This window comes from Aplidium turbinatum, chromosome 1 (genome assembly GCF_918807975.1).
Source record: "Aplidium turbinatum chromosome 1, kaAplTurb1.1, whole genome shotgun sequence".
NCBI classification, from domain to species: domain Eukaryota; kingdom Metazoa; phylum Chordata; class Ascidiacea; order Aplousobranchia; family Polyclinidae; genus Aplidium; species Aplidium turbinatum.
In genome coordinates this window covers 10,556,558-10,584,308 of record NC_137472.1, presented here as the reverse complement: position 1 = coordinate 10,584,308, position 27,751 = coordinate 10,556,558, and the positions used below count along the sequence as shown (strand labels likewise).

General features: G+C 37.8%; 1 protein-coding gene and 1 long non-coding RNA gene across 2 annotated transcripts; both read right to left on the bottom strand.

Moving 5' to 3' along the window:
* Positions 1-4,652: 4,652 nt before the first annotated feature.
* LOC145775341 (uncharacterized) lies at positions 4,653-6,347 on the bottom strand. Its single transcript, XR_014290151.1, has 3 exons — positions 5,958-6,347; positions 4,808-4,945; positions 4,653-4,664 (listed from the first exon to the last, which is right to left on the bottom strand). It is a non-coding gene; the product is annotated as an uncharacterized LOC145775341 (long non-coding RNA).
* Positions 6,348-16,523: 10,176 nt separating this feature from the next.
* Positions 16,524-17,454, bottom strand: LOC145768503 (perlucin-like protein). The gene is made up of 2 exons (XM_082580011.1): positions 17,327-17,454; positions 16,524-16,921 (listed from the first exon to the last, which is right to left on the bottom strand). The coding sequence occupies exons 1-2, from the start codon at positions 17,377-17,379 to the stop codon at positions 16,675-16,677; spliced, it is 300 nt and encodes a 99-aa protein (XP_082436137.1). The 5' UTR covers positions 17,380-17,454; the 3' UTR covers positions 16,524-16,674.
* Between the last annotated feature and the right edge of the window lie 10,297 nt (positions 17,455-27,751).

Below are 27,751 nucleotides of genomic sequence, written 5' to 3'. Positions count from 1 at the left end.
ACGCCGTTTTTCAGGCGTCTCAGTCTGCTTCGCCGTGGGTTGCCGGTGGTGAGGGTGAAGCTTCGATTCCTGACAAGTTCCATAATCATATGGACCATATGTCGGTCAGGAAGCAGGCGAAGCAGCTTGTAAGTAAGGCCGCGATGCCATACAGTATCGTAGGCAGCTGTGAGATCTAGAAAGACAGCGCCGGCCTTCTTTTTTGCCTCAAAGCAGTCCTCGATGTCTTGGGTCAACAGTGTGACCTGATCTACAGTGGATTTTCCGCGCCGAAACCCAGCTTGCTCTTTTGGAAGGAGCGGGTCGATGATTGGATGATGATGATTTGTTTATAATGATGCCCTTTTGAAGAGTGGTTTTACGGAGAAAGTTTGCTACAACCCTGCTAATAACTTGCGCACATCTAGGAAAAGGAGTCGAAAAATTTTATGGTTCAATCCTCCTTTCAGCTTGCAGGCTGATAGCAACATTGGCAAGGAATTTTTCAATCTAATTTCCACCCACTTTCCGCCCCATCATAGATTGCATAAAATATTCAACCGTAATACTATTAAGCTGAGCTACAGTTGTACTCCGAATGTTGCAAGCATCATATCCTCCCACAATAAATCAATATTGCAGGCTGATAATGAACCATCTCAGCCTGGTTGCTTGTAGGGTGAAGCCAGATTGTCCTTTGAATGGGCAATGCTTGCAAAAGGCCGTTGTTTACAAAGCCACCATTGATAACGGCCCAAAATTTCTTAATTACATTGGTTGCTGTGAAACTACTTTTAAAAAAGGTTTCTCCAACCATAAATGTTCCTTTATGGATAGGTCTAAAAGAAACAGCACGGAACTATCTAAGGCAGTTTAGGACCTTAAAGACAGGGGTGTTGATCCTAGAATAACATGGTCCATCCATTGCTGTGCTCGGCCTTATAGTGGTGGTGGTCGTAACAATTGTGGTCTCTGTTTGGCTGAAAAGTTGGCCATTCTAAAGGCCGATTGTGACCACCTTCAGAACAAGCGTTGGGAACTTGTGGGTAAATGTCGTCATAGAAACAAATTTAAACTCAAGTACTTCAAAATAAAATAAATTCCTTTTGATTTTCACAGGTTACAAATTTAAACTTCATTTGATCTTTACAGGTTATAAATTTCATTCGATTTTAACAGGTTTTTTAAATATAAATTTCATCCAATTTGTTCAGGTTACTACAGGTTACTCCATCGATATTGCATTTTGCTTCTTTGTGATGTCACAAGTGTTGGCATCAATCTGCTTGGTATATCATCTGAACGTTGCAATTGAGCCTTTGTGATAATGGATGAAGGTGGCCCTTTGTAATTCTGAGGTTCTTTTTGCAGATTGGATTACGGTTATAATATTTAATATCTTTTCAGGAATTACAGATTTAAAGGTTTTTTTTGCAGATTAAATTACAGTTACAATATTTAATATCTTTTCAGAATTATTGATGTTTTTCAGACCCTTTTGATGATCTGTTTGAGGTGAAACAGGCTGTTAAGAATTCAGATAGTAATAACTATATTTTGATTTAATTCGCTCTGGTTTTCTTTTTTGCTTAGCATTGAGCACTTTTTGTAGTATTAATAGTTTTTATTGTTTTAAAATAATATATATACATATTAATAATTAATTTATATATATTAATAAATTGAATAGAAACTAATACAAGTAGAAGTTTTATAAAATAAATTTGCTGTTTTGTTCCTACGCTGCGAAATTATTTTTAATTGTTACACGTAGAATGATCTGCAGTAGCAATACATAGCATTAACCGTATCTGTCACTGCTTCCTTTTGGCGGCAAGAGTTACTGGCCGAGACCATCAGGTCTACGTCTCTCTTATAGCTAATTACTCCGTCGGCTTATATCAAATAACACCGGGAAAAAGTATGCCGTTGGTCAAAAGCCTTATCTATTACTTCAATCAATTTATTTCGCAAAATATATTCGTGATTGTGTATTTTAGGTAGAAAAGGTGATAAAGACTCGGTTTTAAACCTATTTTCGCCATTTCTTGGTCAAATTTTTCAGTTGACATTTCATTTTGAAAGTCCTCTTGCATAGAACACAGAATTTCATCAATTTTGTTTTTCCGTTTCTGTGCAAACAGTATTCCATGCACTTTTTGCACTACAAAGCAGTTTGCGCAACTAATAAATTACCTTCCTAATCATTGTCTGCCAGCAAAGAATGACTCATATTGCGTCAGAGACCGACTCTCTACCCAGACAGCAAAATCGACGTTGAATCAATGTAAAAAGACGGAATTTGTTGCCTGGAATTTTAGCGCCGTCGCGTTTGACTGACAAGCACAAAATGAAACCGCACGCTAATAGTAAACTGTCAATCAAGCTATTGAATAAACCCGAAATTTTCCTGCATTTCATAACTGGCTGTGACAAAAGGTTTATTGTGAACTTCACAATTATCCGATACCAACATATTCCGGAATAAAATTTGGGGCAAGAAAAAAAAGTAAAAGTCAAGAAATCTCAGGTTTCTAGCGTCACTGCTTCTATGTGAAATTGCTGAATTAGCAGAGGGCGAGACCATAAGGTCTACACCAGTGACAGATACGGTTAAGATGCATAGATCTCATCTTATGGGTCCACATTGGTATGACTTCGGGATTACAATAATTTTCTACTTGATTATGAAATTTTGTTCTCATATCAATATATCAAGACTATTCTAGAACTCTAAGTTGTGTTGTTGTGTATTGGATTATTAAAAGGTTTTACATGGTTTGGAAATGTTGTTTTAAGCATCTTATGTGAATCCATGATGGTTGAAGAGCAACTAGGCCTCAAACATGCCTAAATGCAGTAGCTGATTATTTTGCTTTCGGTCTGCTTCATCATTATCCTATTTTGTTCACTGTGTTGTTAGGACCATCATTGACGCTTTGAACCCCGAATACGTATTGTGGATTGGAATGAATGATATCGACGTAGAAGGAACTTGGAGATGGCTTGATGGCGATCTTGTAAATGATGCTGACGCTTTGTGGAATCGTGGGGAACCAAATGGTGGAAATTCAGAGAATTGCGCAGTTATGAACTATGAAAATCTGCTCAGCTACGACTTATCATGCTCAAGCAACAGCCCAGCCTTGTGTGAAAAGCAGTGGAGTGAAACAACTACTGTACTAACGAACTTTAATTAATGACAATAGAAATCCCGAATGGAATAGATTATTATCGATTGTTGTTGAAACGTGTGTACTGTGTAGCCATTGTGACAAAACAATTATACTGATGTTACAAATATTTTAATGAGTTATTGAATTGTTGGAATGATATTAGGAAGAGTAGAAGTTAATCGTCTTTTTTTTCAAATACAACTTAAACCCTGACTTTAGGATACAACAGAATATTCTAATACCCTTTTTAAGAAAAAATTGAAACTTTCTTCCAATCCTCACTCCCCCTGAAAATTACTTTTCGCGTTAAATTGCCTAATATTGTATAGACGTCACTTTTGTTTATTGCATTTGAAGTTCAAATATTATTTGCTACTTCATTAAAACACGTTAGAAATTTCGTAAGACTGACGCAAACAGTTTTCGTGGCGTTAGTTTCATCGTAAAACACGAGAAATTGGTCATTTCGTTCTGTGCGCATGTGGCATGACGTAAATGCAAATAGTTTGTGTGAAGCTGGTTACAGGCTACACTTTTAAATCGTGGTAAATTAACCAAAATCAATCTCCAAAATACCTAACTCAGTGGTTCTTAAACTTTCTCAAAAAAATTGCGCAGTGGTCCCTTTGCATTTTTTTCGATAACTCGTGGTCCACCATAAAGTAGTAGTATAGTAGTAAGCCAGTTTTAATTTGGTGATATTCCCGTTGCCGAAGATGGCCGGGCTCACCTTCACTTGCCGTAATCGCCTTTACACCTTTCCTCTACAGTCTACATCAACCTGCCCAAAGCATCTTCCCTTGTCAAGGCGACTTTGCTGCTTAGTGCTTACCTCCTCAACTTGCCTTTTCACTTTTTTTTGGGTGTTCTTTGTTTTCTACAAACTTCCACTTACCACTCCAGCGCTCCTTTCAAAACATAAACACCCTACCCTCCTCAAAACATGCCAATCTTCTAAAACTTTTCCAGAAAATGACATGAAATTTATTTCAGGTCTTCAGGTCTTTTCTGTTAAACTACAGTCATTGAGAAATTTCAAAAGATGTGTATAGGTTGCTTGAAATAAGCAAGATGCCTTTTCACCATTAGTGGCGATAACTGCTGTTCGTTAATTTTCTTCACACTTTCCAAAAAAGTGCCACACATCCAGAAATTGATTTTGCAGAGAGTTGCCAGAGAGATAGGCTATTGCAAAGAGAGTTGGAGAGTTGCCAGAAGGGCATTAGATGAAAGTGTTTTCTGTCAAAATATAGAGTTCTACCTCTAGGACAGGGGTAGGGAACCAGCGGCCCGCGGGCCGAATGCGGCCCGCGTGACTGTTTTATGTGGCCCGCGTCAAAATTTCTTTACTCAAAATATATTGAAACAACACTTAAAAAAATAGTAGGTTTTGCATATCATATCTTGCTTTCTTTGGAGTGGAGGCAAGATGGTCCAGTGGCAGTTGTCGTTTCGGTTGTATGTTACAGGTGACACCAATTGATTTGGTCAATACTGTTACTTGAGTTCCTAAACCAAACATATTTCAAATGAAGCAAAGCTGAAGTACTTTGGGTTTTACCATGTGTACAAGTATTTTCTTTTGCAACCATACTATTTATTACATACGATATAGAACAGGCTTCAACCAATTTTGGGTTCAAATCAATTACCTTTTGTTGTATTTTTGAGTTTAACCTGGCACCCTTTCGATGAGGAACAATGAAAATCGAAGATGTCATATTGTGTAGTGTAGCTGCATCATGTGTTGTTTTTTCAGTCTGACAAGCTATGTCAGAAGACAGCAAAGCCTAATAATGCAAGAAATAATACAATGTAATAAAAAGGAGACACTTAAGCAAGACACTTAAGAAATCAAGCATGAAAAGTTTAATAAAGTATAGGAATGCGATTAAGCTTACTCTAGCAAACCCTGATTTCAAAATAACCAAATTACCTTAACCAAAAGGTAATCATGGCATCGAAAATAGTTGAGTGGCAAAAATATATGGCAGTGGCTATTTGACCGGCTCCGGTCTTTGAATATGAAACACTATTTGACCGGTCATGACGTTACGATACAGACACTTTTTTTCTTTTTCTCTATCAAAGCAAAAGACGAGAAGTGCCTATATAAGTTCTAAATTCGACAATTTTATTCAACTCTATCCGTGGCACATGCGATCGTCTCCGGCTGCCATACCAGAGGGAATGAGTTCGATACTGCCAGAAAGTGTTCTTTTTTTACTTCTTTAAAAAAATGGTAAAACAATTTTTTTAAAGAAGTATTGTACATTATATAGCTAACTTGTTGAGAGCAAAAATGTATTGCATCGTCTTATGACGAACGGAAAATTACTCAGAGAAATTCTCAAATTCCAGCAAATTAAAAAAACTAACTTTACGACTCACATTTGAAAAGACATAAAAAATAGGGCTGTAGGCTACTCAAATTAAAAATTAACCACAAAAATGCACTTCTGGTCAAAATTTAATTCAAAAAAAAAAGAACGCTTCCCGACAGTATCGAACTCATTTCCTTTGGTATGGCAGTCGGAGACGTATTGCACGCGCCACGGATCGAGTTGAATAAAATATATAATTTAGAACTTATATTGGCAAATTTAGAACTTGTATAGGCACTTCTTGTCTTTTGCTTTGAAAGAGAAAAATAAAAAAAGTGTTTGTATTGTGACGTCATGACCGGTCAAATAGTGTTTCAAATTAAAAGACCGGAGCCGGTCAAATAGCCACTGCCAAAATATATCGGTTCCCCAAAGACCAATATTTAACTTCAATACAATCAGTAGGCTAACAATATACCCTTTCATCTTGTAATTCACTGCTGTCGCCATCCTTGTTGTTGGTGTTGGCTTCAGCATCAACTGCAGCGTTGGTTTCAGCATCGTCCTCACTGCTCATTTCCACGCTACTCTTCACATTGGCTTTTGCTATCATCTAAGAAGAATACATGTTCTCTGTTTGGTATGATAAGTTACAATGGCATAATTTAAAAATCGCTTTACACAAAACTTACTTCATTAACAAGTCGTTTTCTGAAAGCTGATCTTATGAGTGACTTGATATTTTGACTTTGGGTTGACTTGCTACTACTGGCGTCTGAAGGATGCGCAGATAGTTTCGAAGGTGATTTTTCAGGCAAGATAGAAGGATATACTTCAGATTTCAATTTTAAGCACTTGCAAAATCTCAAATTGACTTGAACAAGATTTTCAAAGTCAGTTTCTTGAAAATGCAAACTGCATATGCGACTTGATGATGTTGGTCCAAGCCATTTTCTTCTTCTGTTTACAAATTTTACCCATTTTTTTTTCAATTTTTTATCTTTCGTTGGGAAACCAAAGAAAGAAATTTTGTCACAATTATCTCGCCTTGAGGCACAGCCATACACGACACATTGTTTTACCATGACAAGAGTTTAACCCAATATCTGTGTAATATATCAAGAAGTTAGAATGCTATTAGACCTACAGTATATAAGACGGTCCTCAGGGCCTAACCTGTCTATGCACTTCAACTTAGGATTAGCTTAGTGACTGCTAGTCCAGATTTAGCTATTTAGTCCTTGCTACTTGGTAACTTCAACCTAAATTGAAGACTTATGCAAAAACATCAGCAGAAAGCTGAACCCTTGATAACTAGGCCTAATCTAGTTGACTAGTGAACTTTTATACCAGTATACCCAGTAGAAGTGTGGTACCGTACAGTAGCTGTTCAAGCTAGGCTAGCCGAACCCTCATCAGTTTACTTCACATGTGGCATGGTGGAACAAGCTTTACAACGCAACAACCTAGCCCAACCAGCTATACACAATGAAATTACAAAAACGAAGGACTGTACCTCGTGACGTCACAGCGCAAGTGGCTTATTTTAACAACGTTTCATGTAATACGGGTGAGAAATGACAGTGCGCACTTTGCCCCTTGCTGGGGCGGTCGCATATGATTGTTTTTTTTGTAAAAGATAGTAAATCGTGTTCAAAAATGCGTAATTTACGCATTCCAATCGTTTATTTGCGTTTTAAATTTTCATTCCCTCGCTCTTTAAGACATCGGATATTGCAACATCTCATCGCGCGCAAACTAACGTTTTTCAGTTAATTGAGGCATCTCCTGAGACGTCATGACAATGACTGTTCTCACATCACCATGATCTTACTAGTCTCGGTCTTAATTTCGCTTCAAAATAAATTTCTTAAAAGAATTTCGTTTTGACTAAGAAAATTTCTTTCGCGCTTTGAATGCAGATTCACTGATGTCATAAACATACAAGGGGGCTAATAGGTTAAGTCGAAAATTGATAACCGTATTAAAGTGCCCCTGACAGGTTGGACCCAAGTAGGCTATAATAACTTTTCTAAGCATTTCCTAGCGCAGAATTATGCTTAGCTAACGTTTTAATCTTAACTTCGAAGCTCGACTGGTTAGGGCGAAGTTTATACAAAACGACTGCTCTGCTGCGCCACCACAGGCGAAACTCCATATTTCACTGCTCTGGGACGACTTTGGTGGTGTTACGTCATCCTGGGTGGGCGTCGTTAGCGACGGATGAAACAAATGCTTTCTAGATGTAATTGGTGGATCACAGTTTGGTCGGAGTTGGTACAAGCGGTTGCTTTTTTCAAAGATTTATTGTTTTTTGCAGTTTAATAAAACTGTACTGGATGCGTTCCTACAAAACCTAAAATATACTTATTTAATTCATTCATATTTACATCATTCATATTTAATTCATCATCATTCATCACTGTTCATAAATAAATAAAAGTTCTCTCTCTCTCATAGTGTGCCTTCAATTGGCCATTGAAATCCGGTGTAACGGCCATCTGGACTTGAAAATTGTTTCGGATTCGCCAAACAATGAATGACGGCAGCACAATCCGATTGTTGCTTCCGAAAGCATCACCTTGTAGTATCCACTCCAATACATGCCTGTAAGCGACTAATTACCGATACTGCTTGCAAGGAAGTAAAATTACTTCTTTTAGTGTGCATTCTTTAGCGTTTAGGGTATTTTTAGCCTAATGTAGCATCCTTAGGCTACTCTTTTGCTAGGTCTCCGTTTTCTTCTTTCGGTTTATTGCTTTTTCTCCAGTTCTTCCTGCTTCTCATAAAAAAAGTCCTCAGAACTACAGGATGTAAGTGTGCCTCAAAATCGGTCAAATTGGTAACACAGCTAGATGCGCCTTTCTTCAAAAGTGCTTTCGTCTGTGGCACTTCATGGCAACATACACATTCATTGGGCTGGGACATAGACTCGCGCTTGTGGCAAACGCACCACCTAGAGTTCCCAGCACGCCACTCATTGCTGGGAAGATCCAAATCGGGTTGGTGGTGTTAAAAATCATCTCCAGTGAAGTGAAGAGAACATATACGACTAGTTTTGTATGGTCCATCTACTTTCGAACACTTGAAGAAAACTTTGATCATTGTCTTCTCAGCACCTTGTTTTGTTTGAAAGCATGAAAAGATAGCATACGTCTTTGTCACTAACACTGTCACATAAACAGCAATTTGCAGGCATTACCCGAACCATTAATTAAGGGTACTGTTTGTGAGATACTGGTGTTACACTGCAAATGGCTATAGCCAGATTATAACAAATAAAAAATTATCAAAATTGTAGCCCTACAAGAGTTTAGAAAAACTGTAATTTCAATTAAATTGAGATGCTGTTTGATAAAAATAAACTCAACCTATTTCATGTAAACCTGATAGTAATAATAAGTTGACTTTTTCATTTTGGTAATTCTCATTTTGCACATGCTTTAGACCAATATAGCCCCACACATTGACGTTTTGTAGTAGTCGTACCATACCTCACCAACTCACCACAGAGAAAGAATGTATCCTTCCCACCCATGGTGACGTCACAGCGGTGTTGCCTTTTTTATTTTCTCAATTAAATGAGTGCCAGATTCGCCGAAAGTGAACGAAAGTTTGCAAGCATGTAACTTAGTAGCCTGTTGATAGTTTTTAGGATTTTATGGTCAGGGAAGTTTGTTAGTGTCATCTCATTGGTATCTTAGGTAAATTTAGCAAATTTATTTTCCTGTCAGAGGCACTTTAAGTTGAGCTTGCGCATTTTCAGTGTTAATGTAAGCTTAGTTTAGTGTAACGTGTGGAAATGCAATGTCCCAGCTGGCGAGCCAATCGTTTTTTTTACATTGATTTAACGGTTGTAGACGTTAACGGTTGCAGACAGATTTCAATAATAACAATACATTTAACAAAGTGAAAATAACAGTATCTGCATCATTATAATCCTTTTTTTTCCAAGGAAGAAATTAGATATTTTTGATTAGGCTATACTTTACACACAACATTACAACTTTTCGATGTTTGAACTTTGAACTAACTCCAACAAAGCAAAACTTAGTGAAACTGTTCGCCAGGCATTTGATAAATAAAGTGACTTGCGTTCTTCTGGTGACTATAGGCTACTAGGTTAGCCTACCTCCAGTGATGGGCATGATCGGCGATAATTTATCGGCGATAATTATCGGCGATGAATTTTTATCGTTTATCGTTATCGCTTAATTATTTTTTCAGTTATCGTTTATCGTTATCGCCAAAGGCAATATTTGATTATCGCCGATAAATAATCGCCGATAAATTTTAAGTGGAAAAGTAGAAAGACCATGAAAAGTAATATTTCTACTAGCCACCTAGTTCATGAAATTAAAATTAAAACCAGTTCTTCTTCAGTGCCTGAAGTGTGTGTGCACAGGTCGTTGTCATGGGAGGGGCACGCCCCCTGCATCGACGGCCCTGACAACACACTAATTTTTAGAGTTGCAAATTGCAATGCAATGAAATGCATGCAACAAGTCTCTTGTTGTTTTGCTGCAATCGGCAATCGCGAGTGAATTTAACAATTAAAATGTAAGCGCACAGGCGGTACAGATTCCTTTGAAACGAAGCGAAAGAATTTGGCAAGTGGTTTATGAAACTGTCGCAATACGAGGCCGCTTTTACATCGGAAACATGGTCTTTCGCGCCACCATCACTGAAACAAGTCATTGCAGAATATGATATTGCTTGAAGCATTTGACATGCTGACCGACATCACACTTTTTGCATCTTGTAGTAGTTTTTGCATGACAATAGGCGCATCGAGTTGCGTGGTAAAATTATGCTAAATACAGTATAACTTTTCTCATTTACCTATGCTGCATAGCCGAGTGGTGAGAGCGCTGGAACGGCAATCGAAAGGACAGGACACTGTCTTTCGCAGGACACTTAAAGGCATGCCTGAAAGTGGACATGAAGATTGGCTTCCTTGCCTTCCCGTCCACTTAATCTAAATCTTCAACCACCGGGCGTAAGCCTGGATACGACGACGATTTACCTATGCGACATAGCCGACGCTCACTAAAATATTTTTATTCCCACTAATAATACAGTGCCTATATTGTAATTCTTATCTCAACAACTCAGCGTTCTGCCATTGCTTTAATGATGGTGTTCACAAAAAAAACAGAAAAATTTATCTGAAATTATCAGTAAATTACGATAATTATGTTATTGTTCTTGAACAAACACGACTAATTTGACAAGCTTGATAGATTTCACAGTATGCACATTTTTACTACCAATAACGCTTAAGATTACTGATAAATTTTCCAGCATTTTGCGTTTTTTGGAATTTTTTCAATTATTGCTGACTTTGCTGTAACCAGCCCGTAGAAAGCAAAATACAAAGTTTGGAATTTTTTATGGTATTTTCATTTGATTTAATTATTTTGCCTCCTGCACGTAAGCGGCAGTGTAACTCAATTGATAAAAGCATCCAACTGGTATCTGATGGTATAATTATAAGCACGGCGGTTACCTCAGTGGTTTGATTCTGGATCAAGAGGTTGAAGGTTTGATTCTGGATCAAGAGGTTGAAGATTCGATACCTACTGCCGCTGTTGCGATTCTAGTCATGCATAACTTACAAAAAGTTTTGTCCCTTTACAGTATATTATGTTCGATTTTTCGTCATGTTGATGAAAACAGTTCGTGCTGCATGGGATGGGGCAGCGCTAATCAAGAAAAAAAAAATTATCGTTATCGGACATTATCGGCGATAATTTATCGTTTATCGTTATCGCTTAACTTTTTCTTGATTTATCGTTTATCGTTATCGCTTTAGGCATTTTTCGTTTATCGATTATCGTTATCGCTTAACTGAAAAATGAGTTATCGCGCCCAACACTGCCTACTAGGGTGTACCATTTTTCAAAAAGTTTTTAGAAATTAGTGCGGCTATGCATTACGGGTTTCCACTTTTGTTAAAAAGTATTTTGGTGGAGTTTCAGAATTTTCCCGCCAAAACTGTGGTTCTGCCGCCATTTTTTCAAAATGGCGGCCGGATGAGATATTATGAAAATCTACAGCCTTAAACTGGCGCAATGTGATCATATAATATGTCGATTACGGGGTTTTTGGGGTCACAGAACACGAATATGAAGTCAAAAACGCTCTACGGCAACAATTTTGTACAGTGAATTTTGACATAAGATGTGATCACACTGTTTTAGACTGCATATTTACATGAAAAGAGCATCTTATTGTCATTTTAACCTTGAAATGCATGTATTGTATGCAAAATCTTTTCTAGTCGGTGTGATTATATCAATCAGTACGAGGGAAAAATGAACATGTACTTTCTCGTGTAGGCTACTTCAGATCCAATAAAAATCTACTAACTAGTCTACAGTAACCTGTACTTACTAACTAATGGGCAGCAACAGCAGAGTACCCCACGGCAGACCAAAAGGTTCGAAAAGCAGAAGTAAACTCTCCCAACTGGGTAAATGCCTTACTTCTACACGACGAAGATCATCATAAGCTACAATGACTCGAAGAGGAGCTAGTGATTCTACCCAAGCTACAAGATTCAGTTATGTCACTGAATGAGACGGCCGGTGAAGCATAGCGGTTATTGGCACAAAGACCAAAAAGAAAGTACTTCCTCATTGGAAACACTAGCAAAGACTAGGTGTTTCTAAGCTCCCTAAAAGCTCTGACGTTCTAGCTAGGCTGTTGTTCCTCAGAGACGAAAGTCACAGAACGATCAACCAATCCATCGTGATAGCAAGGGAGGAAATTTGCCAGGTATGGAAACATCATTTTGGCGTGGGTTTGGTATTTGGTAAGAAGAACGAGAAGCAATCTGGAACAGACAAGGAATCGTGTAAGCTTACTGTTAAAAATGCGGATATAGACCGGCATCTGAGGAATTTGTGTGAAACTCGGTATCAACGAGAACTTGATTCCAGGCGTGAGAGGAATAATAGTGATTCATTTAAGACACGTTTGCGTGATATGGAAGAAAAGCTCAAGGATGCTCTGAATATATGTAAGACTACCTCGCTGTCAATTCGCATGCATTCTGGTATCATTGACTGGGAGACAGATCTGGAACATCTGAAAAATCCGCTCCAGCGAGATCAATTAGGTTGCGCATTGTGGACAGCCCTACTCTGCAGAAGAGACGGGACTTCACTAGAAAAAAAAACGACACAGTACAGCTGGTGAAAAGAAATATAAAGACGATGTTGCTGACAATCTTAAAACAGTGAAGTTGGAGTACAGATGAAGAAACAGAAAGTGACAGTGACAACTGGAAAAATCCTGAAAGGAAGAGAAAGAAAATGAAGATTATGTCGCCTACAGCTTTAACATCTGATCGACTTTAATTGAGCTATCGGCAAAGAACAATGTTCGTGGCTGCTGTGGCTCAAGCGTTCGGCATACAAGTCGAAGATACTAATATCTCAGCCACAACAGCTCATAGACTGGCTAATAAGACTAAGTCCTCTCACTCCCAAAATATCAGAGATGAGCTCCAGGCCCCTGATTTGGAAATAATTTACTGGGACGGAAAGATTCTGAAAATGGGAGGATATATTTCATCAAAACGGTTAACTGTGTAATGTGTATATGTGTCTGACGTTAGTTTTGATGATGAAGGTAATGCAGAAATGATGCAGCTGCTGGGAGTGCCTGAGATACCAGACGGCACCGGATCATCTCAGGAACAGGCCGTAATAAGATTGGTGGAAAACTAGAGAATGAAAGTTGTCATTGGTGGTATGTTGTTTGATACGCCTGCTGCCAATTCAGGGAGGTGGCAAGGTGCTTGTACATTGCTGGAGGCAACAATTGGGAAAGCAATTTGGAACATACTGATCAAGAGTGGCTACAAATGCCAGTATCAGAATGGAAAAATTTCGAAAATTTATGAGAAACTAAACAGATTCGCTTTGAACGTAAGGGTGGTCAACGATATTGTGGAACGCGGGATTAAGCTATTCACTGATTTTATTGGCAGGTGTTCTGACGAGAGCCATCAGCAAGCTCTCTTGGTTGTTGTGTAACGGCACAGAGTAACGGCACTCTGGTATTGTGTAACGGCACTCTGGTAATGTATTGATAAAATACTGCGAATTGAAATCAATCGGGACTGAACCATAAGGAATAGCATGCAGAAGAAACAGGGATAGATCATGGCTAAGAGTGATTAACTCAATTTGTTTGTAAATGAATCGTGTTGTTATTTCAAAAGTTTGACAATAGTTCAGGATTATTCATTCTGGCGTGAGGTATTCTTGGTCAGGTTGTGTCCATGTCTGTAAAATTTCACCATAAATTTCAAAGGGTAAAATTTCACTTTGCAAAATTGTTGTCGTAGAGCGTTTTTGACTTCAGATTCGTGTTCTGTGACCCCAAAAACCCCGTAATCGACATATTATATGATCACATTGCGCCAGTTTTAGGCTGTAAATTTTGATGATATCTCATCCGGCCGCCATTTTGAAAAAATGGCGGCAGAACCACAGTTTTGGCGGGAAAATTCTGAAACTCCACCAAAATACGTTTTAACAAAAGTAGAAACCCGTAATACATAGCCGCAATAATTTCTAAAAACTTTTTGAAAAATGGTACACCCTACTGCCTACCTCCTGATATATATCATCATTAACATTAAGAGGTAATCTACTGTAGTAGCCAAAAGTCAACAGAAGAATTCAAGTCACTTTCTCGCAAAACTTGTTGGAATAATTACCTTTTTAATCCAGCTTTCCATCTACGTTTACAAAAAGTTGAACAAACCCATATGCTTGCAAACATAGGCTAATATCATATTTTGTGGTGTTGTTAAAATTGGTAGAGGAAGACAGGCAAGAAGGACATGCGAGGCAAAACGCACATTTGCTTTTTTGAAAAAACTACAAACAAAAATAACAGTTTTTTTTCTGTTTTCTGAAACTGTTTAAATGCGTATTCTACACCAAAAAATTTGAAACTTTTGCGCGACACTCGATGACAAAGAGATCGAAATAACTTTCTCATTACTTTATTATAAAACTTTGTCTTCTAAATTTTGATGATATTCCATTGTTTTTTGAAAATCTCTGCTTCTCTTTCAGTTTTGATCATTGGTGAACAATGAATCACTGCCCTCCAGAATGAGCTTTTTGTTTTGTTTATAGTTATAGACTTTCTTGGTTAGCTTGCTTGTGGCAAAATGAACATATCGATATTACTTGCAACACAGCCTAAAAAAGGTACGGTAGTTTTTTTGGCTTGAAAACTGTTTTCAAACAGTTAGCTAGTTTAGCTAGTGGAGACTTGAAACAGCAAAGATTCATTTGTCAAACACTGTTTGACAAACAGTTAGTTTCGTTCTATTTGAATAAGGGTAGGCTACTGAAAAAGCTGGCTTAAAGGCGGCGAAAGCTTTCTTTAAAATAATTTTACTGGTCACCAAACCTGACTGATTTTATTCATGGATATTCATTCTAACAAGTTTACAAAAAATCGTTTGATCTTGACAAATAGTTATAATTAACAAACTGATCTTTCCGGCAAAGCGAACACATATTATGCCTGTTCTGCCCCAATGGGGTAAAACGAACACACAAAATAAAAATCATTTTTGTATATAAACAAAAAAGAAAAACACATTAAGTTTCATACTCTGTGCAGCTGTTGTTAACCCTATCTGTGTCTGTAGCGACATGGGGTTTTATGAGGACGCCCCACTCTTAGTAGTGAAATATTTCTCAGAAGAAAATATGCTAGAAATATGAAATTTCTTGACTTTTAGTTTTTGTTTTTTGCGAATTTTCTAAACCTATACTGGTTATTTTTCTACCTTCCTGCCCTTCACAATACGCATTTCGTCACAGATGGCTACACATTTTCGTGCAATGCTAGATAGGCTATATATTCAATTACTTTGAAATGTAAAAACGCCCAAAAATGCCTTATATTTATGAAAAAAAGTAATTTTGTGTTTAGTTTAGCATTACTTTATGTTATAATTCAAAAATTTCAATTTTAAAGCTATTTTTGGAAAGTAGAATAAAAGCCGACTTTCTGACGTCTTTTCATCTCAAACACGTACTTTATTTCAATAAATTTGTTGGGTAAAAAAATACTTTCTATGCGCACAATATACATGGTTATTATCTTGTAAAATATTTTAGCTCTGTGATTTTCATAGCTACCGTTATTAGCGATTAATTAGCACGGAGCTAAGACAGTCCGTGACGTGCTTTCCGCGTACGAAAACAGCTCGTATTAAGATAGGGTTAAGTGACATGTTGATTACCAGGATATCTGGTTTGTTTGCTCAAATAAAGCACTTTAATGTAAGAATGTCCGTTTTGCCAGGCCTTCCCTATTTTACGGGTTGATTTTCAAGTTTCTCCTCACCCAGTTATTCTACCTGGGACATCACCGGTACCGGTAAAGGTAACATCACCGGATTAAAACTGGCTTACTACTACTTCTACTTTATGGTGGACCATGAGTTTTCGAAAAATCGCAAAGGGATCATGACGCAATTTTTTCTTGAGAAAGTTTAAAAATCACTGAGTTACGTTTTTAGGAAAATAGATTGTGGTTAATTTACCGCTATTTAAAAGTGTAACCAGCTTAAAAGCTATTTAAAAGTGTAACCTGTAACCAGCTTCACACAAATTATTTGCATTTACGTCACGCTATTGCACATGCGCACAAAGCGAAATGACCACTTTCTCGTGTTTTACGATGAAACCAAAAGTACAAAAACTGTTTGTGTCAGTCTTACAACATTTCTAACGTTTTGTACAGTAGCAAATAATATTTGAACTTTAAATGCCGCAAACAAAAAATGACGTCAATACAATGTTAGGCAATTTAACGCGATAAGTAACTTTCAGTGGAGAGGAGGGTTTTGGTGGGAAATTTCAAATTTTTTTTTGCAGAGGTCTTAAAATATTCTGTTGTATCCTAAAATCAGGGTTAAAGTTGTATTTGGAAAAAAAGAAGCCGATTGACCTACCGTACACCCTTCCTAACATCGTTCCAACAATTCAATAACATCAATATTTGCGTGGTTACTTATTGTGAGTTGATGGCAATCAGTGTTTTGTCACAATGACTACTCAGTACACACGTTTCACGTAACAATCAATAATAATCTATTCCATTCGGAATTTCTATTGTCATTGAGTGAAGTTCGTTAATAATGTAATTGTTTAACTCCACGATTTTTCGCAAAAGCCATGGGTGTTCAGGGAACATGAAAAGTCGTTGCTGAACAGGGTGTCAGGGTTCATATATGCGCAATCCTCTGAATTTCCACCATTTGGTTCCCCACGACTCCACAAAGCGTCAGCATCATTTACAAGATCGCCATCAAGCCATCTCCACGTTCCTTCTTCGTCGATATCATTCATTCCGATCCACAATAGGTATTCGGGCTTCAAAGCGTCAATGATGATCCTAACAACACAGTGAACAAAATAGAATAATGATGAAGCAGACCGAAAGCAAAATAATCAGCTACTGCTTTTAGGCATGTTTGAGGCCTAGTTGCTCTTTAACTATTATAGATTCACATAAGATGCTTTAAACAACATTTTCAAACCATGTAAAACCTTTTAATAATCCAATACACAACAACACAACTTAGAGTTCTAGCATAGTCTGGATATTGAAAAATAAAAACACAATTTTATAATCAAGTGGAAAATTATTGTATTGTAAAGGTATGTATTGCTACTGCAGATCATTTTGCGTGCATTAATAAAAAAATAATTTCGAAGCATAGAAACAAAACAACAAGTTCATTTTATTAAAAACTACAACTTGCATTAGTTTCCGTTCAATTTATTATTAGCCTACTACCTTCTTCCGATATGTAGAAGTTTTGTACCGACTGCGACTCCGCATTCTGACATAATCTTATTTGTGTCATATTCTACAGTCCTGTCCCCTCACGTATTTAACTTTTTACCTGCAAGTTTTAATTTAACATCCTTGTGGCTTTGGCATCACATCACTTAATTGCCATATTTAGTAAATTTCACCTATAGCCATTCTGACATCACAATCGCTTGACTTTACTTAAATTGGTTTGCCTGTGTAAACTAATCCTTTTCTATCAATATATAATTTTGCTCTTGACTTTTGCTTTTTGATTTTTGCCCTTTACATGATCATATTGAGCAGGCCTCCTTTGAAAGCCTCCTTTAAAAATTTTGAAAATTCAATGGCTCCCTATTTTTGACTATAATATTAGTTCTGAAACAACCGGGAATTAAAGACCATTTCATGAAGATTTGGGCAAAATGTACTTGTAGTGTTTTTATTAAATTTTAATTTATTTTATTTGTTATATAATGTTGGAGTAGACTTAGAGATGATAAATTTAAAAAAATGTTATTTTTTAAATTTTTCCATGGCCACCTTGAAAAAGGTTTATGGCCCACTAGAAGGCCATGGCCTCCAGGTTGGGAACCCTTGATATTGAGGATGATGTGATACCGAAATCGATTTATGATTAAAAAATGATGGTAGTACACTATTTTTTTTGCGTTGAGTAACCCAAGAAACAGTCAACTGCTTCAAGTGGACAGTTTTCTGGATTGGTTCACAAAAACAGAAAAGTTTTATTAGTCCTTTTAGATCAATGTACTTCTGACGGGAGGCTGCGTCATTTCTCGCTCTGTCTCTTTCAACACGAGGAAACAATGCAAATGGACTTTTTGACTTTAACTAGTGTTCAAGTTTAGCCCAGAATGCCACTCGTGTTCCTCACTAGTTAATCAGCAAGAAGCCTCCATTGCACTTCAACAGTTGTTGTAGTTTACTTCATTCATTCATTCATAGCTTGTCACGCCAGTGTCGGAGCCAGGTAAGAGCATTGTTTGTGATGTTTTTGAGGTCGTTGTCATCACATGAAGGGCTAAGGGGGCAGCTGGTGAGGATGTGCTTCATCGTCTGATTGTCTAGGCCACAATCACACGTTGGGTCAGGAGTCATCTTCCATCGGAAAAGATTGCTCTTATTTCTCCAAACTCCGCAGCGGGCTCTATTTAGGCAGCACCACTCTCTTCTCTCAAGGGTGGGAGTTTGTTGAAGACTTTCGGAAGGACTTGAGATGGCAGGATGTCGTGTCCTATCCTACCTATTGTAGTTTACTAAGTCAGCAGAAGACGACTATCAACTACCTCCTGCTGCTTCACGTCAACGTTCGGTTGTAATCTTTTCAACCCACATCTGTTGCAGTTTCACCACGTATCTCTATCCGTCAATTCGATTCCTGCAAGTGCCAGTTAAAAGCTTTTGAGTAACGATTTCAAAATAATTTTCATTGTCGAATATCTCAAAAACTAGAGCCAATTCGAAAAAAATAAGTGCATTTTCGGAATCAGGAGCCCTGACATACTCTAAAATGACTCTCACCTTTTGTACCAATTTTTTTTTTGTTGGCCTGTGTAATCGGTCCTGCTCCTGAAGGACCTATTATACACAAGCAAACATTGAAAAACAAAACATGTTTTTTCACTTTCATTGCAAAAACAAGCACATAAAAATGTGAAATAATAATATTTAGTGTCTATAAACATTTTCATTGCCAAAGTAAAATTAATTAGCGTTACATCAATAGCTCTACTGTGTAAGAGGCGTCTTCATAAGGGGGGTGTTAAACTCTTTTCCGCCACGGCCAAAATTCACTATTTTTGTTGAAATGACTTTTGGAGCGTACATGTAATATAATGTTGCTAGAAAAGTAAGCTTTATTTTTAAAACTTATAAAAGTTAATTCTTCAAGTGCCTTAACTCATTGTATAATAGGTCTTGGACGTTACTGTTTAATATTTCAAAAGTGTGAAGATGTGAAAGAAAAGCTTGGAAGTTTGGCGACATCATCAGAGCAGGTTACTAAAAAAGCCATCGCCGTTGTTGATTATAACTGGAGTTGAGGTGACAAACACCAAAGACACATTTTCGAAGTATTGCTTCATGTAGAGTCTACATGAATAACAGGACCTTCAACATTCAACAAGCTTTGCAAAAAACCTAGCTAAACTTATAAAAAATAAATTTTCATGTGACATTCATCCTGTGTGTAAAACATTTAAAGTGCATCAATATTTTCAACTGAAGTCGCCTACCTCCTTTGCTCTTTCTTCGAATGTTGTGTATAAATTTAGTTGTTTGCGTGACGCAAACCAGACATACATTGGTATGTCAACCAGACATTTGTTGACAAGGGCCGGGGAGCACTTAAACCCAAATTTAACAACCAAAAGTGCAATTAAAGAGCACATTGCCTCTTGTAAAACGTGCACTGACAATGTCTCGATCGACCAATTTGAAATCATCTCTCGAGGCAGATCTGAATTTCAGACTAAGATTATGGAAGCCTTAAGAATCAAACGTAATAATCCGTCTCTCAACCGGCAGTTATTCGCCTGTGGCTCATCGTTCCTCTTGTGTGTGTTCTAATTGTTTGTCAAATGCCTGTAGTTCACACCTTATGTGATCTGTTTTCCACCGTATAATTTACTTGTAATCATTCCTGTGTCACTCGTTCAGTTTGTGCTTTTCAGTCTGGAGTGTCGTTAGTATACAGTTACAGTTATAGTGCAAAGTCAAATTTACCTTACAATTTTCATTTTATGTATATTGCAGATATGTAATTCCTGATGAGGACACACGTACGTGTCGAAAACGTTAGAGTTTATTTTTAATTAATTAATCTTACTCTGGCAATTAAATTGTTTATAGACACTAAGGGTCGAATGCAGAAAGGTAGCTCAAAATAAACCTAGCTTAACGCCAAGCTCTTCTCAGGCAAGCGGAGTTTTAGTCAAGCTCGGTTTAAAACTTGAGCGCGCTGCAGAAACTAATTTGCAAGGTCGCTTGGCCAAGCCACCCTTTGAGCTGCGCTTCATAATAAAACTGGTTTTAAGCCACGTTTTTGACGCAAAGTGTGACGTCACTCGACTTGCCATGGTGATTTTTGAAACCTACCCGACAAATAAAGTAATTGTCAGTTTAGATTTTAGAAAGTTGTTGGTGTAATTAGGGATGCTTTATTAATGACATCATATAATACCTTTTACCTCATAACATCATATAATACCTTTTGTTACATCACAATTGAATTTGAAATGCAGTTTCCAGATGGTGGTAGCAAGTTAGCAGCCTGTTACAACAAGACAAGCATGCATATTGATGTAGTAGCAACAATTTGTAGGCTACAAGTAGCAGTTGTTTTTTAACAACTTTGTGACTGAAAAATGGCAGTGAACCATAAATATCTGGAGGTTTGTCAAGGGGCTAAATAGGGAAGGGTATTAATAAAAACAAAAATTAGAAGTATTATTGAAGTCTAAAAATAGATTGAATGAAGTTGTACGTTGCATCATTCATAGTTTCAAGCAATAACTTCTTTTCTGCCTCTGTATAATTGCTGGATCTGCTTTTTTGTATTCCACCTGTAACTCAAATAAATCTGGTCAGAGTTTTCTCCTTAACTTGGTCGTATGAGATGCTGCTAGTAAGCTTCAGCATTTCCAGAAAGGCCTACAGTTCTACAGACGGAGAATGCACATTTTAGCAAGCTTCAAAAACTGCCCTGCACGATGGACTGATTATACTGCGTGGTTGATCCATTGTTTGCCCAAGCATTGATCTTGTTTAGTAACCAGGGCAGGCCCGGACTTAAGGGGGGCAGAGGGTGCAGGTGCCCCGGAGCCCCCATCAGCTAAATCCGGCCCTGAACCAGGGTATGGGGTGGAATGGAAGACGTTTTTCCATTTTACATCCTGAGATTTTCTTCCATTCCATCTTAGATATCTTCCATCTCAGAAATCTTTTCCATCTTCCATTCCATCTTTACATTTTGTGATCTCCACGTTGAATATGCCACAAATAAACCTAAAAACCATAGCTTTCTGATTGGTCAATTCTGCCTCACGACAGTAGGTTTGACAAATACGCGTCAGGCAACAGTTCCGTTGGTTTAATACGAACCGAAAATCGAGTTGTTTCAGCAAGCAACGTAATATTTTGCTTGTCTTGATAAAGTGTAAGAAAGTTAATGATGGAATTGGGATGGAATGACGGCAGATTGTCTTCCATCCCATCATCAAGATCTTCCATTCCTTTCCATCCTTGACATTTTCCATCTTCCATCCACAATCTGTCTTCCATCTCATCCCATTTCCTGTTAGTAACTCGTTAGATTGCAAAGTTATATTCTCGAAAGTTGCATTTACAAAATGAATACCGAACATATTTTAGAGGTAAAGAACACACAACTTCACCGGAATCCTTTGAAATCCAGTTTGCAAAATGCCTAAGTCAAAATTCGCCGCTGTTAAGTCGCCATTTTTGGCGACTTAAATTGGTGACTCAAAACCTGGAATGAAACGAGTTTTAAGCTAGGCTTAAAGTAAGAATAGTTTCTGCAGCGCAAAACTCGGCTCAAGCCACTATCTAAGCTCGGCTTGCTTAAAACTAGTTTTGAGCTACCTTTCTGCATTCGACCCTAAGTATTATTATTTCACATTTTTATGTGCTTGTTTTTGCAATGAAAGTGAAAAAACATGTTTTGTTTTTCAATGTTTGCTTGTGTATCATAGGTCCTTCAGGGGCAGGACCGATTATACATTCTTCAAAAACGTTTGTATAAGCTTTAACCTCACAAAAATATATTCGATTGTCAAGATATTTACACAGTCAATTACCTTTAACTTTGGCCGTATCTTCTAAAAATTTTGTCTTATTTTGATATAAGCTGAGGAAATGAGAGCAAAAAAGAAAAAAATGTGTAATAGGTCCTGCATCTCCCCTACTACAAAAAAATAGTAAAATTGAGTTTTTTTGCTTATAACTATTTTTCAAGTAGTCCTAGAATAAAAACTGTTCTTAGAGCAAATATAAACATAAACATGCTATTTCTGCAGCTTTTGATGTAACGTTCATCTTTTTATCTCCAGTAGTTTTCGAAATATGACAATTTTTATGAAAATGGGCCATAGAAACGCCCAGCGCGACCGTGTGACGTCATTATTTTCATTTTTTTTTTCAAGTTTGTGTTTGTAAAAGTCCACTACAAATTTTCAGAAAGTTAAGGAAAAATCCACGAACCTTGCCATTTTTTGGCACAGCCTAATGAACATATATGTGTGTTACTTTGTTACTTTATTGTACTGTTTTGGATAACGTTATTCAATCCCCCTTTAATTTGTTGTGATTCCTCTTTTTGTAGTATTCTAAAATCGCTTTTTTTTCAAAGCTATATATTGACGTCATTCCATAACATAGGCCACAACTACAAGTAAGTTGTACCCTATATGATATGGAATGGCGTCGCGGTGGGATGTCGCAACTGATGAGGCGATGGCTTTCCATTAATGCAAACCTGGTTCGACACCTGGCTTAAGCTGGTTGTTGAAAAACACCGCTCACTTCTACCCAGGGTGTAATAAATTGGGTGGACGTAGTTGCTGAAGGAAAGGCGGCCGAGAGACAGCAACCGACCACCCCACTCTCGTTAGTGCCAAAGGCTTAATGAGAACCTTATCGTCTCATCTCCCGATGCTTGGATTCAAGTACGGAACTCAGCTTTACCTTTGATGCAAGGTTAAATAACTGGCAAGTAGCGTCGAGTTCGCAATAAAACAAAGTTACTTTTTATAGCGAAACCAAGAGAGAGAGAGAGAGATGATTGTTTATTTGCCTTTCTAATACGAGTCGAGAAAAAGAGGAAGTGTTATTCTAAAGTCGCTTAATCGCTTCCAAGAGGAAGTGTTTAATTCGAAACGAAATATTTTGTAGAGTTAATTCGTGGTTCAGAACGTGAAATTTTTGTTTGAAACAATCCTGATATTAAGATTAACAATTTGTTAACAAACGCACTTTTCTATTTTTAATGGGTAAACTGATTTGCTTGTAATTACTATAAATCTTGCAAGCATTAGTTGTAGTCTCACCTTCTATCATCAATATTTCGTATGCCGTAAACTGCCAAATCAGCTCCCATTTCTTGGCAGCTCTGTCTGCTTGCATTGTAGTCTTGACGTCTACTTGTTAATTTGAATCTATATCCATTTAGCAGTCCAATCCATCCGTCATCAAATTTTGTAAATTTGGTGAGGTTAACTATGAAAATATAATAGAATGTTTATTTTTAAGTTAAAAATTGTCAATTGAACTGCTTGCTGCTTACAATACTGCTTACCAACAATCTGCTTACTTTAATATTTACCACTATTTAAAACTTTGTGGTGATTAACACTTAACCAATTACTTGTCAGCCATGGTAGTAAGTCTAGCTTGTAGTTCTTTTGACATATTACGGTTAATCGTCGAACAACAAATGGGTTTTGAAAATATTTTAGTGACTAAATCAAACGAAACAAGTAGTTTTTCCATTAAATGTCATCATTTCAAACTGTAAGGTTTTGAGCAATGACAAATCTGCGATTGAATCATGACTTTTGCTGATTTGTACGAGAAACCAACGGAGTTCACGATCAGCTCCGAATCAATTATAAATTTGAAATGCAGTTTGTAGAGGAAGTTTGTTGTTTTATTGCACGTGCAAGTGGCGTTTGTTAGGAAATACTTTTGTATGGCTTAGGCCACTAGAGCCAAAAACTGGTGAGAAAACAGAGTTTTGGTTGGCAACAAAAGAGCTTTGTTGCCTGCTCTATCGGGTCCCTCAAGGGATTGGTGAAAATGTATTTGCTTTAGTTTATTTATTCTGAATAAATGGATTAGAGTTTTGTTGAGGGCTGTGAAAAAACAAATTGATGTACAAAGATGCAATAAGATGGAATTGAAAACGTTTTTTATTTTCCATCCTGAGACAACAAGTTTGTTATATAATAAAATTGTTACTCTGTTTAAAAATACTTCAGGCTTCTTAGTTATTACCGATTCCTGATGCTGTGTGTTGATAAGCGTTTATTATCAGCTGTGTTTCTACCTCAGACAAATTGCTAGCTCGTATAGTCTCTGCAGCAACCATCCAACTAACTCAGATTGAAAAGAGATGTCTGTTATAGCAGTTCCAAAATGCTTACGCAAAATGAATAATTCAATAATAAATGCTAAAACAAAATTACCAAAGGAAACACATTGTTAAAAAAACATTTAATAAACATAAAAGTGGAGAAAATAAAATCTTCTTGTATAACTTAGTTTATGAAACTTTTTTTTTGGGCTTTAGCTACTGGACTGTGTTGCAATAAGATAAACAATAAACAAGCAATATTAGCTCATGCATAAGGGTCGAGATGGAAAAGTGATGGATGATTTGTGCAGACTGAGGTTTCATCAACATACACAAGATGGCACTTCAGCAAGGCCCTATTTAAACTTTATGTGATTTAGCTTTGCCCAATCATTTCTAGGTGTAGCTCTAATGCTGTAGAAAGGCGAGGTGATTAGGAAGGCTATTATCTGTTTTCGTTTTCGAAAGTCAAAATTGAAGTCATACAGGTCTGTAGTCTGACAAGAAAAGGGTTTTAGGAACTGGAACTTTAAAAGTTCTCTCTCGTTAACCAACTAATTTAGGTGATGGCCATCGTAAATTTCGGTTCCATTGTTCTAAATGATATAGACCTACCAGTTTGTCTTCTAGGAAAAAGCATATTCGGAGTACAAATGACAAGCTACGAGCAATGTTAAGAGACAGTTTTTGATAGCATTGCGCTCAAAATTGATCGAGCTACACAAAAGTTTTCATAAAGAAAACTTTAAAAAAATTTTCACCAAATGCATTTCAAAATGCATGTGTTTGCATGAAAAGTATAAAATAATAAAGCATTGATGACTGAAAATTGTACCAAAAAAAAAATTAGATAACGTTAAGGAAAACTAAAAAAATTGTAGATTGATAGTTTCATTGGTTACACAACAGCATCAAGGTTAAATTGCTTGGCTCAGATCAAAGCCATACGGTCAATATAGAGTTGAGAGTTGAATGGTTTAATTAAACATACCTGGTTTTTAAATAAATTTGCTTCTTACGCCTTGTATTTTCGGTCAATTAATTATCAACCACTACTGATAAGCCCAATGCCAATAAAGCGTCAAATAATACCAGTAGATAAAAAATGTTACTTACGAGCTGTTGTTGAAGTGGCAGTTGATACATTGGGGTCTGACGTCAACGGCTTTTTCGTTTCTTCTTGTACCGGTAGTGTTGTAAGTGATGATCCGGCAGGAGTGATTTCTGTGGAATGTGTTGCATGACAGTTATACACTGCTAAGGTACATTTCTGTGTGTGTGAATTAGTGATTTCAACTATTCTATTTGTAGCCACCTGCAAATTACCAAGCTACAGATGGGTTGAACGGGAAAATAAACAGCATATCGAGACAATCATGAAAAAATAAATAAAATTTTTACTAAAATAAATATGCGTTTCAAAAGTTGCAAACTTTATCAGACATTATAAAAATATAACTTAAAATTTAGACAATTGAATGTCTGTAATCTAAAATACATTAATCTGTTAAGATTACGACCTGGCAAACAATTAACTTACAAGTTAATACTATTTCAAATTAAACAAAGTGGTCTTAAAACTACATGACAGATGAATTATAAATGGCGTATAAGGTAACCAACAGCTTATTATTTTATATACAGGCAGCAGCTTATTTATATACAGACTAACCACCAATTGCCGCAATTGGATGTCATAAAGATGTATTCTGTCCAACTAAATCGTTTTAAATAACTTAGACCTACTTCTGTATGCAGTCGATACTTCTTTTCAACATCTACACCCACGACCTGCCAACCACGGTCTCCGCAAAATACGCTTATGCGGACGACCTGGCAATTCTCCACTCCACAAAGTCGTGGGAAAATCTAGAAGACACCTTGAGCCAGGACATGCAAACCATCTCAGCTTATCTCCAGAACTGGCGACTGAAACTCAGCGAAACCAAAACTGTGGCGGCAGCTTTCCACCTACACAATCGGGAAGCTGATCGTGAGCTACATGTCCACAACAACGAAAAACCTCTGTCCTTCTGCCCCGAGCCAAGGTATCCTGGGGTGACACTAGACAGATCACTCACATACCGCCACCATTTGGTGTCACTGCGCAAAAAACTGACATCCCGCGCTGCATTACTGAAGCGCCTGGCAGGCTCTAGCTGGGGGGCGAGGGCTGACACTTTGCGAATAGCAGCCTTAGCCCTTGTCTACTCTTCAGCTGTGCACTGTAGCTGTGCACCTGTCTGGTGCCGCAGTGCTCACTGCCACAACATCGACACTGCCATAAACAGTGCCCTGCGCACAGTGACCGGATGCCTGCGTCCCACACCATTGGACAATCTCCCCATTCTCGCTGGCATCCAACCTGCTGAGCTTCGTCGTGAAGAAGCCACTCTGTCCCTCGGTCGACGGGCACTGGAGCCTAATCATCTTCTCCACCACAAGATCTCTGCCTTCCCAAACGGGCACCCCCGCCGACTGAAATCAAGACACCCATTCGTGCCAGCCGCTCGGCTTCTGATTAACGAAGCTGATGAACAAGACATCTCTGCGGCTACTTGGGCGGACCATAAATGGAATTCTGAATGGAGGTCAAGCACCACCAGACTCCATTCATTCATCCGCGACGCCGACACACGCCCCATCGGCCTGACACTACAGAGACAGGCATGGGTGCGCCTCAACCGTCTCCGTACGGGCGTCGGGCTTTTCCGCTCAACCATGCACCAATGGGGAATGGCTTCTTCCTCCTCCTGTGAATGTGGTGCCGAGGAACAGACCGCAGACCACATCATCAATGACTGTACCATCTTCAAGCCACCTAACGGAGTGGAAGGTCTGCGCGTCATGGATGATGAAACTAAAGACTGGCTGCTCTCTAGCAGCCTTCCAGTGTAGTCCGGGAACATCGTGAATCTGGGGTGGTAAAAGGATAGACCCTCGGCCCCAGAAGCTCAGACGACGACGACGACGACTCACTTGCGGTTGGAGGTGCATCGGTTGTAAGTGTCGCTGAAAGTCTATTTTCCACTTGCTCTACTTGCTCGTACACATGGTTGAGTCTGGTCGTGAAATTCTTTATGAATTCTAAAATGGTTTTCAAATTGATATTGTGTGTGATCTAATTGTTATAAGAGCATGGTTAGCTAGCACACAACCAAAGATCTCCTTTCACACAATGTTTCAATAATTAACCAATTAATTTAGTCAAGCCGTCATTATTAGGCTACTAATAAATGACGGCGTTAGCCTAATAATTGACGGCTTTAACCTAATAAATGATGGCTTTACAAATA